This window comes from Bactrocera dorsalis, chromosome 2, assembly GCF_023373825.1.
Source record: "Bactrocera dorsalis isolate Fly_Bdor chromosome 2, ASM2337382v1, whole genome shotgun sequence".
Lineage (NCBI taxonomy): Eukaryota > Metazoa > Arthropoda > Insecta > Diptera > Tephritidae > Bactrocera > Bactrocera dorsalis.
In genome coordinates this window covers 52986722-53001327 of record NC_064304.1, presented here as the reverse complement: position 1 = coordinate 53001327, position 14606 = coordinate 52986722, and the positions used below count along the sequence as shown (strand labels likewise).

The 14606-nt window shown below is 39.4% G+C and overlaps 2 protein-coding genes across 7 annotated transcripts in view; one reads left to right on the top strand and one right to left on the bottom strand.

The window, feature by feature from the left end:
* LOC105225669 (protein sneaky) overlaps nt 1-14606 on the top strand; it is a 392025-nt gene that overhangs the window by 364928 nt on the left and 12491 nt on the right. The gene's annotated exons all lie outside the window — the stretch shown is intronic.
* Nucleotides 10055-10986, bottom strand: LOC125776367 (uncharacterized). The gene is made up of 4 exons (XM_049448121.1): nt 10848-10986; nt 10504-10787; nt 10279-10438; nt 10055-10213 (listed from the first exon to the last, which is right to left on the bottom strand). The coding sequence occupies exons 1-4, from the start codon at nt 10894-10896 to the stop codon at nt 10092-10094; spliced, it is 615 nt and encodes a 204-aa protein (XP_049304078.1). The 5' UTR covers nt 10897-10986; the 3' UTR covers nt 10055-10091.

Genomic DNA, 14606 nt, shown 5'->3' with positions numbered 1-14606 from the left:
CAGCTGCCAACCGAATACTAAACTTGAGTAGCCGCTAGCGCGATCTCTACCGAGCCTACGGACTCTAACTCCGAGCCACCTAGCACCAATGTAACACAACCATAGACGTTGTCAACACTAATCAAAGCGTCCGTTTGCTCATCTCTTTCCAGATAACCAAAATGAAACCGACAACCAGCAGAAGGCCGCATGCATCGAGCCGCCAACCACAGCCGCCGGACGAGCCGCAAAGGCCGCCACCTTTCCGGCCACCCCCGGAAGCACGACCGCGGGTGCACCCGAATACAACCGCGTTACATGCGATAAGTACCGATAACACTGGGTCAGCTGCCTGAACTCGTCCTAGGGTATCCAGACAGCACCTGGAGCGCAGCGTCATCAACGCCTCCACCCGAAGTCGGCCGGCCACAGAACCAGCGGTATTAGAAGCATTACCATGACAGACGCCGCTCAGCACCAACGCCCGGAAGCTCCCGACCACCAGGCGAGCCCCAACGCCACGGGAAGCAGACCGTGAAGCTGGTGCTGCGACAGAGCCGCGCGCCGCCCAAACCTCGACGCACCCAGCAGGCCAAGCGAAGGCCCAGGTAACGCTCTCCGCCAAACAAAGCGACCTGCCGACTACAGCTTCGCTCCTTCTCGGCCAGCGAGGCACGGCAAAGAGTACCGCGAGGAAGGAAGCCAGTACCGCGAAGCCACTCGCAGAGAAGGTGCAAGAGGCGCCCGCTACAACAACGCTGGCATGCTCGAACGACGATGGGGCGTCTGCCCCAGCAATTGACAAGACCAACGTCGAGACGACGCCGCCTCACCCAAAAGCGACGCCAACCCCGACGACGACCCGATCTCCAACTGCCGAGATCAGCGCACAACCGGCCACGCCTGACACATCACCTCCACAAGTGACACCGGTGGGCGAAATCCCATGGTTCCTGGAAGGGCTGGTGATGACCAGACAGCATTTTATCAAGCGCTCCAAGCGAACGCTGTTCTTCCGGGGCCGCGGTCTAGCCCTCCAGAAGCTAGAAGGCGACCGGGTTCTGGTGCGATACGATGAGGACAGATGCGTGCTTCACTTATACGAGTAACACCTCAGAGCAGCCGTTATAATTAAGTCATTAGCTCTAAGTATGTATTTGCATTACCTTTAACTGTACAATCCATCCCGTAGGCCAGAAATTAAAACTAGTTTTTTTTACCAGTTACCATAGTTATTCATGCATTTATACTATTACATTAAATGGGTGTCACTAGTTGTAAGCTATAAGACCTAAGACGCCTTGTACTATAGGTTAAGAAATACTATTAAATACAGGTTTCTACACCCGCTCCCCGTTCACGGTACACGCCAACTAGGACAGCCAGCCAGCCTCCAGCCGAACCATCGTGGGAGATCTCCTTCCACCCGCCGCCAGCGACGTATCATTTTCCGAAGTGAGGGGGGGACTGTAACGTGGCTTTTACCACCTTACAATAATTTACGTCAACTTACCTCACTACGATGTTGAACGCCGCTAGAGCCTTCCACCGTGTACCCGCACCATACGCACACAACTTACCTCACTATGATATTGAACGCTGCTAGAGCCTTACATCATGTACCCGCACCATACGCACACAACTTACCTCACTACGATGTTGAAAGCTGCTAGAGCTTTCCACCATACGTCCTAACGCACCATATGCATACTTACCTCGCTACGGTGACGAAAGCTGCGCTGTGCTGTTATATAAGCAAGCACTTCACATCGAGTGCGATCATTCCTTCCAGCACTCTGGCGAGGACGGTCGCCATCGACAGCATCAGGCAGGGGTAAGTTAAAAACAATAGAAGTAGGAAGTAGAAGTAGGCAGGATGGGGTAGAAAATCGCGCAGAAAAGGCATCATGCCAGTGCTCGCGATGACTGCCCTATACAGTAGAAGGGGGGAAGCGCAGGCCTCGCGCAGAAAAGGCATCACCGCCGGGTGATGCCAGTGCTCGCGATGGCCCTGCCCGGTAGTTGGGGGAATGCGCAGGCCTCGCGCAGAAAAGGCATCACTGCCGGGTGATGCCAGTGCTCGCGATGGCCCTGCCCGGTAGTTGAGGGAATTCGCGTGCCTTCCGCAGCAAAGACATCACCGCTGGGTGATGCCAATGCTCGCGATGGCACTGCCGTAGCCGCGTCGAGAACACGTGGTGTCAGTACCGCTGCTTACGGCACCGTTATTAAAACTAACGCGACTAACAGGCGACATGTAAGGACAGTGCAAGACAGTCGATAGTGGGAGGCAAACGAAGACGGTTGGCTATTAACGAAATCTCTCCTACACAAAGGAGTCCGTTCATTTTCATCAATTCCGTTCGTTTTCATCACCGTGCCAGCTTCAACAAGCGTCAACGCCTGGCTCATCTATTCCGTTCGTTTTCATCACCGTGCCAGCTTCAACAAGCGTCAACGCCTGGCTCATCAATCCCGTTCGTTTTCATCACCGTGCCAGCTTCAACAAGCGTCAACGCCTAGCTCATCAATCCCGTTCGTTTTCATCGCCACTGTATACATCACGCTGATCTGGCTGTCCACTGAAAGGGGGGTGTGAACACTTCATCTATTGAATTAAATCTTTTATTTGCTAAGGGTTCGTGGGTCCCAAGGCTGACCCTGGAGCGGCTGAGCATACCTCAGCTATAGAAGAAACCCCATTACAACTATGATTTCGCGAACTCGAAGAGTGAAGAAAATTATCCTGTAAATGCACGTGAATTACTTGCAATAGTGTGAGCGTTGAAAACACTCCGCCATTATTTAGACGGAATACAGGATATCAAAATTTTTACTGACCACTAATATTTGCGATGTCAGAAAAACCCCAAACAACAAAATGAAAATGTGGTGCGCATTTATTGAGGAATTTTCACCCAAGTTTTATTATAATCCCGGAAGAGAAAATAAAGTAGCGGATGCTCTATCAAGACAGTTTTCTCACAACTTAAATGAGATCGCCTCGTTCAAACTATGCATAGTGAGCTATCATCAAGTAACGCAATAAATACAGTTAGAAACTCCATAAATCAATTCAGAAATCAGATAATCTTATCTAAATCAGGTTCATTTAGTAGATGCACAAAGATTATTTTTCAAAAAGTTATTAGAATTGACAATCTTTAAAAAATAAGTGTTTAAAATGTGCTATTAACCCTAACGTCACCAATGAAATGCACTGTACTGTTCCCACATTGGGTGGAATTCAAAACTATATTATCAGCTTTTCCTGGCGTTAAGTTTATTCATACTGAGCTCTCTGTCATTAACTTAATCAATAAGGATGACCTATTGGAAACAACTGCAACAGGACACAATCAGGCCCATCGAGGATTACATGAAAACTTTCGGCAAATTTCGCGAGAGTACTATCTTCTAAATATGAAAAAATTACTTAAAACAATAATTACAAACTGTAAAATATGTTTAGAAAATAAATACCAACGTAAACCACCGGATGCATTGACAGGCCAAACCCCAATTCCTAACAAACCAGGAGAAATCCTTCATATTGATGTATTTATACTTTCTAAATATTTATTCCTGACCTGTTTAGACAAATTAACTAAATTTGCCATCGTGAAGCCTGTTGCGTCTAGAACCATGATCGATATCGGATATGAACTTTTAGAAACCTTACTGGTATTCTAAAATACTTAAACTATGAAAAAGCGTTGGAATCAATTGCTTTATAACATTGCTTAGAGACAATTTTTCCATCAGTCAGTTTTTTATACCAACTTCACAGTACAAGCAATGGTCAGGTGGAAAAGTTGAATTCCACACTACTTGAAATTATTCGATGTATGTATTAAGCAGAAGCAGCAAATTGATGATATTATTTAATTATGTAGTATTATTAGCAACACATTGGTACAATTGTAGTATTCATTCCGTGAACCAGAAGAAGGTTTAGAAAGTCTTAGGAAATTTTTAGTCGCAGCTCAGGAAGATACTTTAAAAAGGAATAATCAAAATAAAAGGATGAAAACATATAATCCTGGTTAAAATGTCTCCTTAAGGCGCAACAAAAGACTTAGCAACAAATTGGATAAAGTTTTTGTACAGAATATTATCGAGAAAGATATTGGTACCACAGTTTTAATAGATGGTGCTTCTTTCCCGCACTCACCTTTTAGCTCACCACAAATTTCCGGTAAATCACGAAATGAAAAGATGTTCACGCGTGTACCAATAGGGTTTTATTACACACTTTAAAATTTGCAACTGATAATAATTTGGGGACGGTATATACCCCAATAGGGTTTTATTAGATAATTTAAAATACACAACTGACAATAATTTTGGGGGCGGCATACTCGTATACCCAATATGGTTTGATGAAACAACGGAAAATTCCCGAAAATTGAAAACTTAGTTGCGGGGGCCGTCGGCGAGGGAGATTTGCCAAAATGCACCGATCGTTGCTGATGTCGATAACCAACATAATGTGGATGGTAAGTGGTGATGTGATGAGAGTGGTGAAGGATGAGTGTCAGTGTTGATATGATGAGTTGATGTGGTGTGTGTGTGGATGTTCGAGGAAGGATGCTCATTTATACAGATGGCAAAAGAATACACAAAAGCAATCTTAGATAAAACATATTTAGTAAGAAGAAGACCATAGAAACATGTTGACAAGCCGTACGTACAAACGTAAGAAACCAACCACTTTTTTCATATTTTGAAAGATCATATTTTTTGTCTTTCGCTTTAGAAATTGTTAATTTAATAACTTTACGTTCTAAGAAGAAGAGTGACTATTTCAATTTAAATACCCATTGTATTGCTTTATAAGATAATAATTTTGGAGTATTTTAATAATTTGGAAAAAATACTGGCGCTAGTTGATGATCGAACATGTGTTAGAAGGTAACGAGCAAACGCAAAATTATTGGATTGATCATTATAAAAGTGGCCATCAACAATAGGAGTTGAATCCTCATAAAATTTAATAATAAAAATTGTACTCACAAAAATTGCTATAATTACAAATGTTAATTGAATAATAAAATCCGAGTTAAACCACGAAAATATAGTTTATACAAATATACATACATATAAATATAGAAAATAAAGATCAGTGACACAAATGTATAAAACCTAAAAAGAGGTGACAAAAAGTGACAAATGTGAAAACATAAAAAATAACGCTAACTCACCATAATATAAAGAAATGCCACACACACTAGCATATAATTACAGTGCAATGCAGTGATACAAGAAAAAATATATGTCCATACGAATCACTGACGCAAGTTGAGAAAAAACTCGTCAATGTCAATGTCAATGTTGTTGGAAGTGTTTCCGCTGGCTGTACTGTATTCTCTGGGTTGAAAAACACTATTTAGCCATTCTGCAAATGAACTGCGAGACGCACAACAGTCGAAAAACGTTCATGAATTGCAAAAGTAAATACCCTACAAAGTGCTTTATTGTATCGTTCAAGACCAATAACCGCCATATTGGTTCCTTTGGTGACGTACTTACAAACGTATTTTATAGATTACACCAAACTGCAATACTAAACATTGATATGCGTTTTGAATGTGAATTAGACAACAGTGGAGAATATAGTACGATCCATATGTTGTCAACTTCGATATTCACTACTCTAAGTTGTATGGTCGTCTGATGAGCTACGACGATAGAGGGGATATCCATCATTTCCAGTTTGTGATTCCGAAAGAAAAGCAAGTGGAAGTGGGATTGTGGTGTCCGCAAGGTTCATGAACCATATTGGTTTTCATCACTTCGTTTGATACTGGATCTTTCTCTGCATCAGGAATTTCCGCAGAAATGATTTCATCAATTTGATCTGGTGGAACCACTATCCACCATCCAAAGAAGAACATCGTAACTGTTGTTTGAAAAGTCGTGCTGTGACAACGCGACGATCGCTTGCTGATTGACCCTGATCCATAATTCCACACGTATGTCATCGCATCCTGGGAGTACTCGTTCACAAATTTCAATCTGATTATTTTACGAGAAAACTCGATGCTCGAGTAGAATCGGGATCGAGTTTGCCATCCCTACTGGCCGCCGTCGCGTGCACATTAAAACCTCCGCACAATAACCACCACAAAAAAAAAATGATTTTTTTCTATGTAATTTATGTATATGGAAAACAGAAACTTTGAAATAGCCACCTCTTAATATTAATATTAAGAGCTCATCTGTTTTTCAGTTGAAAAAAAAGGTTGCCTCAGAATGACACAGCCTAGTATGTATGTATATACAAAATAAAACGTTTGTATGGGAAAAAGAAAAGGGCTGTTTTTAGGGGTTTTCCGACAACTTTCGTAATTTTTTCTTACATAAGAACCTTCTCCTAATAATAACAAATACAACAAAGAAATCAGCCAAATCGGTTCAGCCATTCACGCGTGATGCCGTGACAACGAAAACGGTTTAATTTTTATACATGTATGTATAAGATTTTAAAATCGTATTTGAAAATTTATTTTCTTCATATTTTTTTTCGGAAAATTTTCCAGAATTTTCTTAAGTATTCTCCTTGTTTGGGTGGAGACCTGTCCGAATTGGTGGTAATCACCGAAATCGGTCCAGGCGTTCTCCAGTTATAAGCGTAGTAACTAACGTCACTTTCTTTTATATACAGTGGTGCTCCAGTATAACAAACGCCGATATAACGAATGCTCAGTATAACGAACACTGTTTTTCATTACATTGATGACTCTATATAACGAAAGCTGGAAATTGGATGAACTCGATATTACGAACGTATGGCGTTTGTATTTGGTTTTGGTTGTATTACAACCAAAAACAATGCAGGCAGTTAAATACCCGTTAGTTCTTGTTATTATTGACCTTTTTTTAAAAAGAATTCTATTTATTTTTTATACACGCTTCATTGCGCGAAATATCAGTTGTGAGTTCAAAGTGGTAAAGTGAGGATATCGCATAGATTATTTAAAAATGCCTTCAATTCGGAAACGGCTTTGCTTGGGAGACAAATTAAAAATAATTAACGAAAATAAAAAGGGGAAGCATGGAACAGTGTAGACAATGAACTTGTAGAAGAGAACCCGAGTGCTGAAAATGAACTAGCTATAGAAATTTTGGAAGAGGAGGAAGGTGATACCGCTGCAGTTGTAGCTGTGCCGCCAATAAAGCAAAATGATGCCATCGACTGCTTTGAGAAGTGTATCAAATGGTCTGAAGAAAACAACGTGGAACAGAAAAAAATATTTTTATTGAAAAGCCTACATCAAAAGGCACAGGATCTCAAAATTTCTCGCCCACAAAAGCAAATGAGCATAACAAATTTCTTTTCAGTTGAATAATGCTCATATTTTTGTTATAAAATTCATCTTTTATTAATTTTATTGTATGCATTTTCCATTGTATATGTATTTATTTCAACCAATGCTAATGAATTCATGAATAAATAGTTATTTTTAAACATATATGTAACAATATTAATTTAGTTTTCGTTTCCAATATAACGAATATTTCAGTTTAACGAACGGTCCCAACATTATATCATTCGTTATATTGGAGTACCACAGCAAATGGGTTTTCGGCAAAATCAATTCATTTGATTCAAAATAATCTCCTTCTGCTTTAATACAGCTTTTTGCACGGTACAAAAGCATGTGGAACGAGTGTTTTGCTCGGCCGGTATGGCCGACAGTATGCTGGTGCAAGCCTTTACGTCCTTAATGGCCTCTACATCTGCATAACGCTTTCCTTTCATGGGCAAATGCATTTTTTCGAAAAAGAAGGAATCACACGGTGCTATATCAGGTGAATACGGGGAGTGGTCAATGGTTAAAATGTGATTTTTTGTTAAATTATCTTCCTTAGAATGTTGGATTCTAAACAATTTTTGGTCGTCAGTCCATTTGTGCGGAACAAACTGTGCACACACCTTTCGTAAACCCAAATATTCGGTGAAAGTGCGATAAATCGTTGTTTTTTAGATGTTCAATTCCATTTCATTACATATATGATATATTATCATGATATTCTAAAAAACTTAATATATTACAATAATAACGCAGTACAACAGCTAATCTGGGGGGTGAGAAATTCCAAGTCAGGGTGATGGTACGAGGTCAGTATAGTAAAACCCTCAAAGGGTTTGGCGTTCGTATGTGTCAGTTTTTTTTTATGACCTTTTAAATTTTTTCCTTATCTTGATGTTTTTTCGCTTAGTTGTAAAAAAAAAACTGTTATCATTTATCAGTAATATAATATGAGCGCGTTGCTCTATATGTACATACATGCATAGGGGGGTATGCAGTCGCCCTGGGCTCAACGTCTTGGGGCGGCAAAACGTTCTTCGCTGTTTTTTAATATTCAAAAAAATACTTCAACACATTTTTTTACAAAATTTATATATATAAATCTTCTGACCGTGTGTTTGCATTTGAACTGCTTCTAAACGGATGGACCGATTTTGATAAAATTTTGTGTGTATGTTCAAGGAGATTCGAGAATGGTTTAGATTTACAATTTGGTCCACTGGAAAATGTTTTTTTAAATTATTTTTTCATTTTTAATCAATTGTTACTTTTGGAATGTTTGATCGATAGATGGCGCTACCATCGCGGTATCCAATATTCAAACCTTAAATTGACGTAAACGTGCATTAAAGAAAACGATGCCAAAGTAAAAGACGACATCTGTGGATCAAGTTTTTATATTGTGGACAGAGTTGTTCGTGATTCATACATCTATGGGTAACTATAACATTTTTTTCATACCTGCTAACTATTGGAGGGGGTATCTTCACAAGCAATTTAAAATTGCAAAAGGTCTGGCCTAAAAAAAGTACCGGCATAACTGAAGTGTTGATAAAAAATTTGAGATATACAGAAATATTTTCGAAGCATTGCACAGAGCAATGCAATATTTAAACAGGAACGATGAATACATATGTATATGCGTACAATTTCGAACTGATCCTTCCTGAAAAATAATAAAATTGCTAAATATTAGGAATGGTAGAATAGAACTGCAATAAAATACACAATGCAAAGAATTAAAACTGGCTCATTTATCATTCGATGAATAATATACCACGAGCATCCCAAAATACTGATGCCATAACCTTGCCAGCCGATTTGTTTGTCTTTCCACGCTTGAGAACCGTTTCTTAATATGCGGTCCACCAGGCTGACAATCGATTGGACTCGATTGATTTCACTGATGCACAGCCCAAATTCAATAGTATTTTTACCCCAAAAACCAATTCTTTCTTAACGTACGAAATGCTTTTTGATTTATTTTTGTTGCTTCATCAAAAATGCGATTATTCCTTAACTAATACTTATAATCTTACTAATAGAAATCATATAGATGGTATTAGTAGTACTATCTATGTATCAGCCACAGTAAAACGTAAGCGGGCCCTCTAGTAATATTATAAAAGATTAGGAGTTGTACACTCACAATGTAATAATCTGAATAACAATGAAAAATATTAATTTTTACTCGAATACTCTTCAGTCTTTGAATTTGTCCTATATCTTTTGGCTTATAACTTTCTTAAAAATAGTGATAGAACTTAAAGATGCACTTTTCTAGCTTTGATCGCTGCAAAATCACATATTATATCATTGTAATTTAAAGTTGAAGCAGTTTCACATTCTATTGAGAGAATCGCAAGATTGGACAGTCTACCCAGCCAGCATTTACTATCAATTTTTAATGGAAAATCACTCATTTTCAATAGAAAAATTGATAGAAAACAGTCAATTTCTATATCAATATTCATTGTAAATTGACTGTTCCCTCGGGAGAAAATGGTCGAACAAAATTGAATGATTTTGATTGAGTCATTTTCAGGGTCAATTTCCAGTCATTTTATTATAAATTTCGATTGTTTTTTCCAGTCATTTCTCAATGAATTTCTAGTCAATTTTCAGTCAATATTTAGTCAATTTACAGTCATTTTATTATAAATTTCGATTGTTTTTTCCAATCAGTTTTCAGTCATCTTATTAATCAATATTCATTTTTTGGTTTATTTTTAAATTCAAATTCATTTATATTTTAAATTAATTCATTAACATTTTTTTCCTTACAGCTCAAAACATTCATTTATTTTCAGACAAAGGTAGACGGCGTTTTTTTACTCTTTCGTTTGCATAAACGAAATGTTTTTGTAGCGTTGATCTAACGGCTTTTTCGTCCACTTGAAACATTTCATGACAAATATCTAAAGAAAGAGGAAAGAAATGTAGTTATTGTTAAAAGAATTAATACAATATAAAATAATATTACTTTTTATTATTGTTGTAACTAAACATTTTTCCGCGCTTGGCTTATCTGCCGTGCCCCTCCACGAAAAAGACATTGCCAACTCATCTGAAAAAATACGCCTGATTGCTGCTCTTAGAAAAGGGGTTGACGCTTCACCCCCCGTCTTCTTAATATATAGTTTCTATAAATAATTCTTTGTTATACATTTGTAACTGGTAAAAGCAACATAACAAGCATTATACATACAAATTTCTCCAACAACTCTGGCTTTTGTAAAAGCAGTGCTTCGAAATCGTCAAGATCCTTCTTATGGTAAAATGGTAGTTGGTCGAATTGTGGGCTTTGACTTTCTGAGGGTTTTCCCCTGTTTTCCAATTTGACCGCAATAACTTCCTCTGTCAGCTTCAACAAATTTATTTTGTTTTCTTCCTTTAGCTCCTTCACTTCTGTCTTTAAAGCCCGCACTTCCATCGTCAACTCCGCTATTAAATTTTTAAGAGACTGTTGGTCTGTGCTGTCTAGATTTTGATCTGAAAAACATAAAGTTAAATAAAAATGAAGAAAATTTAAAGTGTTTTATTTGGACTTACATATTATTTGGTTGTTAGGTTCATATCCATAATTATTTATAGAGCTCATGTTGTCAATCAGTCAATCAGTTAATTATTTTATTTATTTCACGCACTAGAGAGCTGTTGCTTTGGAGATGAACTATATGGAAGTGAGAATGCATGCATTATTTTGTCACAAAAAGAAATATTTTGATGTGGTTAACTGTATACTCATAACGGGATAACGAAACAACACAATTGATATTTCATCAACTTATTGAGCGTTTTTTGATACTTGTACATTTTGTTATTGTAAACGGCAAATCACGAAACAACACAATTGATATTTCATCAACTTGTTGAGCGTTTTTTGATACTTGTACATTTTGTTATTGTAAACGGCAAATTTATCAAAAAACAATCACCAAGAACAATCAATAATGATACGTAAATCACCATACAATCAACTCAATGCTATCTGGGTACTCTGACTCATGGTCGATCTCAAGTAAGATTTGATCAATTTAAGTTTGCTAAAAGATCTTTCACATGATGCAACTGATACAGGTACAGTGAGTAGTATCCCAGTCCCATTGAAGAAATGTATTATAATAAAACTTTTTCTGGCGAAAAACCAATTTGTTCTTCGTTTTCTTCGCCCTCTTTAATAAAAGTAGGACGTCTTGGATGTCACTGTGTAAATCTTCGTTATCGGTTTTTTCTATGGCTTTTAATAAGATGTCTTGTAAATTTACTATCAATTTCGTCAAAAACCGTATTGTGAGAATTTTGGAACTTCAGAATTTGCGTAGCTTCTATATAGTTCCTAAGTTCCTAAATTTTATAAACTTAATATCGAAGATATTTTGTAAAAATTCACTTTTGTTCGAACCACCTCATGAAACCTGTGGTAGGTAGATAAACGGGGGCGGCAGAACATCCTTGGCCCCGGGCGCCCGAAGTTGTAGTTGCGCCACTGGGCGTATGACATTCCCACACAAATATGTAATGCATACACAAACAAATATGCATATGTATATACAACATGTTTGCGTACACATGTAATAATATTGTTCTACAAAAACAAGGCAGCAGGCAAATTGCCGAATTCGAAATTTACACAAGAACAAAATTTTCATTCATGAGCCCAAGCGCTCATTCAAGGCGCAAAGTTGATTCATTCACAAAACCAGAAAATCTAATGACAGAAAAGGTGCAAATTGAATTCTGTATTATCGATTGGACGGCAAACAGAGTTGAAAAACTTGAACTAAGGAATTCACCATTTTCGCTTCTATTTAGCAGAAATAAGCACGTTCCCTGGAAGAAATATATGTAAAACGACTGATTTCACGAGAGAATGCCTAAAGAGAAATCCTTTGAAGAAAAATATACAAAGTCATATATGCGTGATTATTTTGTATCATATTAACCTCCTCCTCTCCACAAAAATAGAGATCCTACAATCTGCACCAACTGCCGTGGGATAAGCCTTCTTAACATCGCGTATAAGAATCTATCGAGCGTTTGTGTGAAAAATTAAAGCCCACCGTCAACAAACTGGTTGGACCTTATCAGTGTGGCTTTAGACCTGGAAAATCGACAACCGACCAGATGTTCACCATGCGCCAAATTTTGGAAAAGGGCCGCGAAAGCATAATTGACACAAATCACCTCTTCGTCGATTTCAAAGCTGATTTCGACAGCACGAAAAGGAGCTGCCTTTATACCGCGATATCTGAATTTGGTATCTCCGCAAAACTAATACCGCTGTGTAAACTGCTGTTGAGCAACACCAAAAGCTCCGTTAGGTTCGGGAAGGACCTCTCCGAGCCGTTCGATACCAAACGAGGTTTCAGACAAAGCGACTCCCTATCGTGTGACTTCTTCAACCTGCTGCTGGAGAAAATAATTCGAGCTGGAGAACTTAATCGAGCAGGTACAATATTTTATAAGAGTGTACAGCTGCTGGCGTATGATATGATATCATCGGCCTCAACACCCGCGCCGTTAGTTCTGCTTTCTCCAGACTGGACAAGGAAACAAAGCAGATGGGTCTGGCAGCGAACGAGGACAAGACGAAATATCTCCTGTCATCAAACAAACAGTCGTCGCACTCGCGACTTGGCACCCACGTCACTGTTGACAGTCATAACTTTGAAGTTGTACATAATTTCGTCTATTTAGGAACAAGCATTAACACCACCAACAATGTTAGCCTGGAAATCCAACGCAGGATTACTCTTGCCAACAGGTGCTATTTCGGACTGAGTAGGCAATTGAAAAGTAAAGTTTTCTCTCGACGAACAAAAGCCAAACTCTATAAGTCGCTCATAATTCCCGTCCTGCTATATGGTGCAGAGGCTTGGACGATGACAACAACCGATGAGGCGACGTTGCGAGTTTTCGAGAGAAAAGTTCTGCGAAAGATTTATGGTTCTTTGCGCGTTAGCCACGGTGAATAAATCATTCGATGGAACGATGAGCTGTACGAGATATACCACGACATTGACATAGTTCAGCGAATTAGAAGACAGCGGTTACGCTTGCTAGGTCATGTTGTCTGAATGGACGAAAATACTCCAGCTCTGAAAGTATTCGACGCATTACCCGCCGGGGGAAGCAGAGGAAGAAGAAGACCTCCACTCCGTTCGAAGGACCAGGTGGAGAAGGATCTGGCTACGCTTGGAATATCCAATTGTCGTCACGTAGCGACGTAGAAGAAACGACTGGCGCGCTGTTGTTAACTCGGCTATAATCCCGTAAGCGGTGTCCGGTGAGGAGTTCCGGTTTTGAAACCTTTTGTAAGCCGCCACATTTTTTCGTAGAATTTTCGAGCATTACCCCTGTCGGCTAGCTTATCAAGCTCTTTATACTTATTTCGGACTCTTTCTTTTTCGGTGTGCAAATGTGTCGCGATTCCCTCTTCAACTCTCGGTATCTATCCCTCCCCGCACGTGCTGTGGTCGATTGTAACGTTGCGAGGTAGGCAGTCTGTTTTCTCTCCGCTGCGACACGGCACTCCTCGTCGTACCAGCTGTTGTGATTGCAGCTCATCGAAGTCGAACCTTCCTTAAGTTTGTTGACGTGCGATTTTTGCTGCACAGAGGCGGGTGCAAGTCTTGGCTGCAATAAGATAGTGGTCCGTGCCGATGTTAGGACCTCGGATCGCACGCACATCTAAAATACTGGAGACGTGTCTTCCGTCTATTACAGCATGATCGATCTGGTTGGTGGCTTTTCGATCCAGAGACAGTCAGGTAGCTTGATGTATTTTCTTGTGCAGGAAACCAGAACCACAGATAACCATATTTCAGGACCCGGCGAAGTCGATCAACTTCAACCCATTTGGGGACGTTTCGTCGTAGAGGCTGAATTAACCGTGAATTTACTTGTCTCAGTCCTTGCCCCGTCCATCGCATTTCTTGGACGGCGGTGATGTCAGCCTTTATTTTCGTGAGGACATCAACCAGCTGGGCAACGGCACCTTCTCAAATAAGGGACCGGACATTCCAGGTGCATGCCCTCAATTCGTCCTTATTTCCTTTGCCATGGGGCACGGGGGTCTCTCATCCGAGGCTGATCGCTAATTTTCATTGGGGGTGTTTTTTTACGTGGCGGGTCCCAAAACCAGCGCACAACCCTATGCAGGTCTATATATAAAATAAAGTTTATTTGTTTCAGAATTAATAAATTTTGTGTTTTTTGCTATCCATTCCAAGATATGTATATTTAACATTAAATATAAAATATATGTATATGCGAAAATATTTTTTTTTACACAAATAAAAAAAATGA

Bases quoted from the DNA above. Each gene is read 5' to 3' on its own strand.
- LOC125776367 (XM_049448121.1), bottom strand. From the start codon at position 10,896: ATGAGCTCTATAAATAATTATGGATATGAACCTAACAACCAAATAATA. The intron at 10,788-10,847 runs GTAAGTCCAAAT...TATGTTTTTCAG, and splicing joins ACCTAACAACCAAATAATAT to ATCAAAATCTAGACAGCACA. The intron at 10,214-10,278 runs GTAATATTATTT...CTCTTTCTTTAG, and splicing joins AGTTACAACAATAATAAAAA to ATATTTGTCATGAAATGTTT.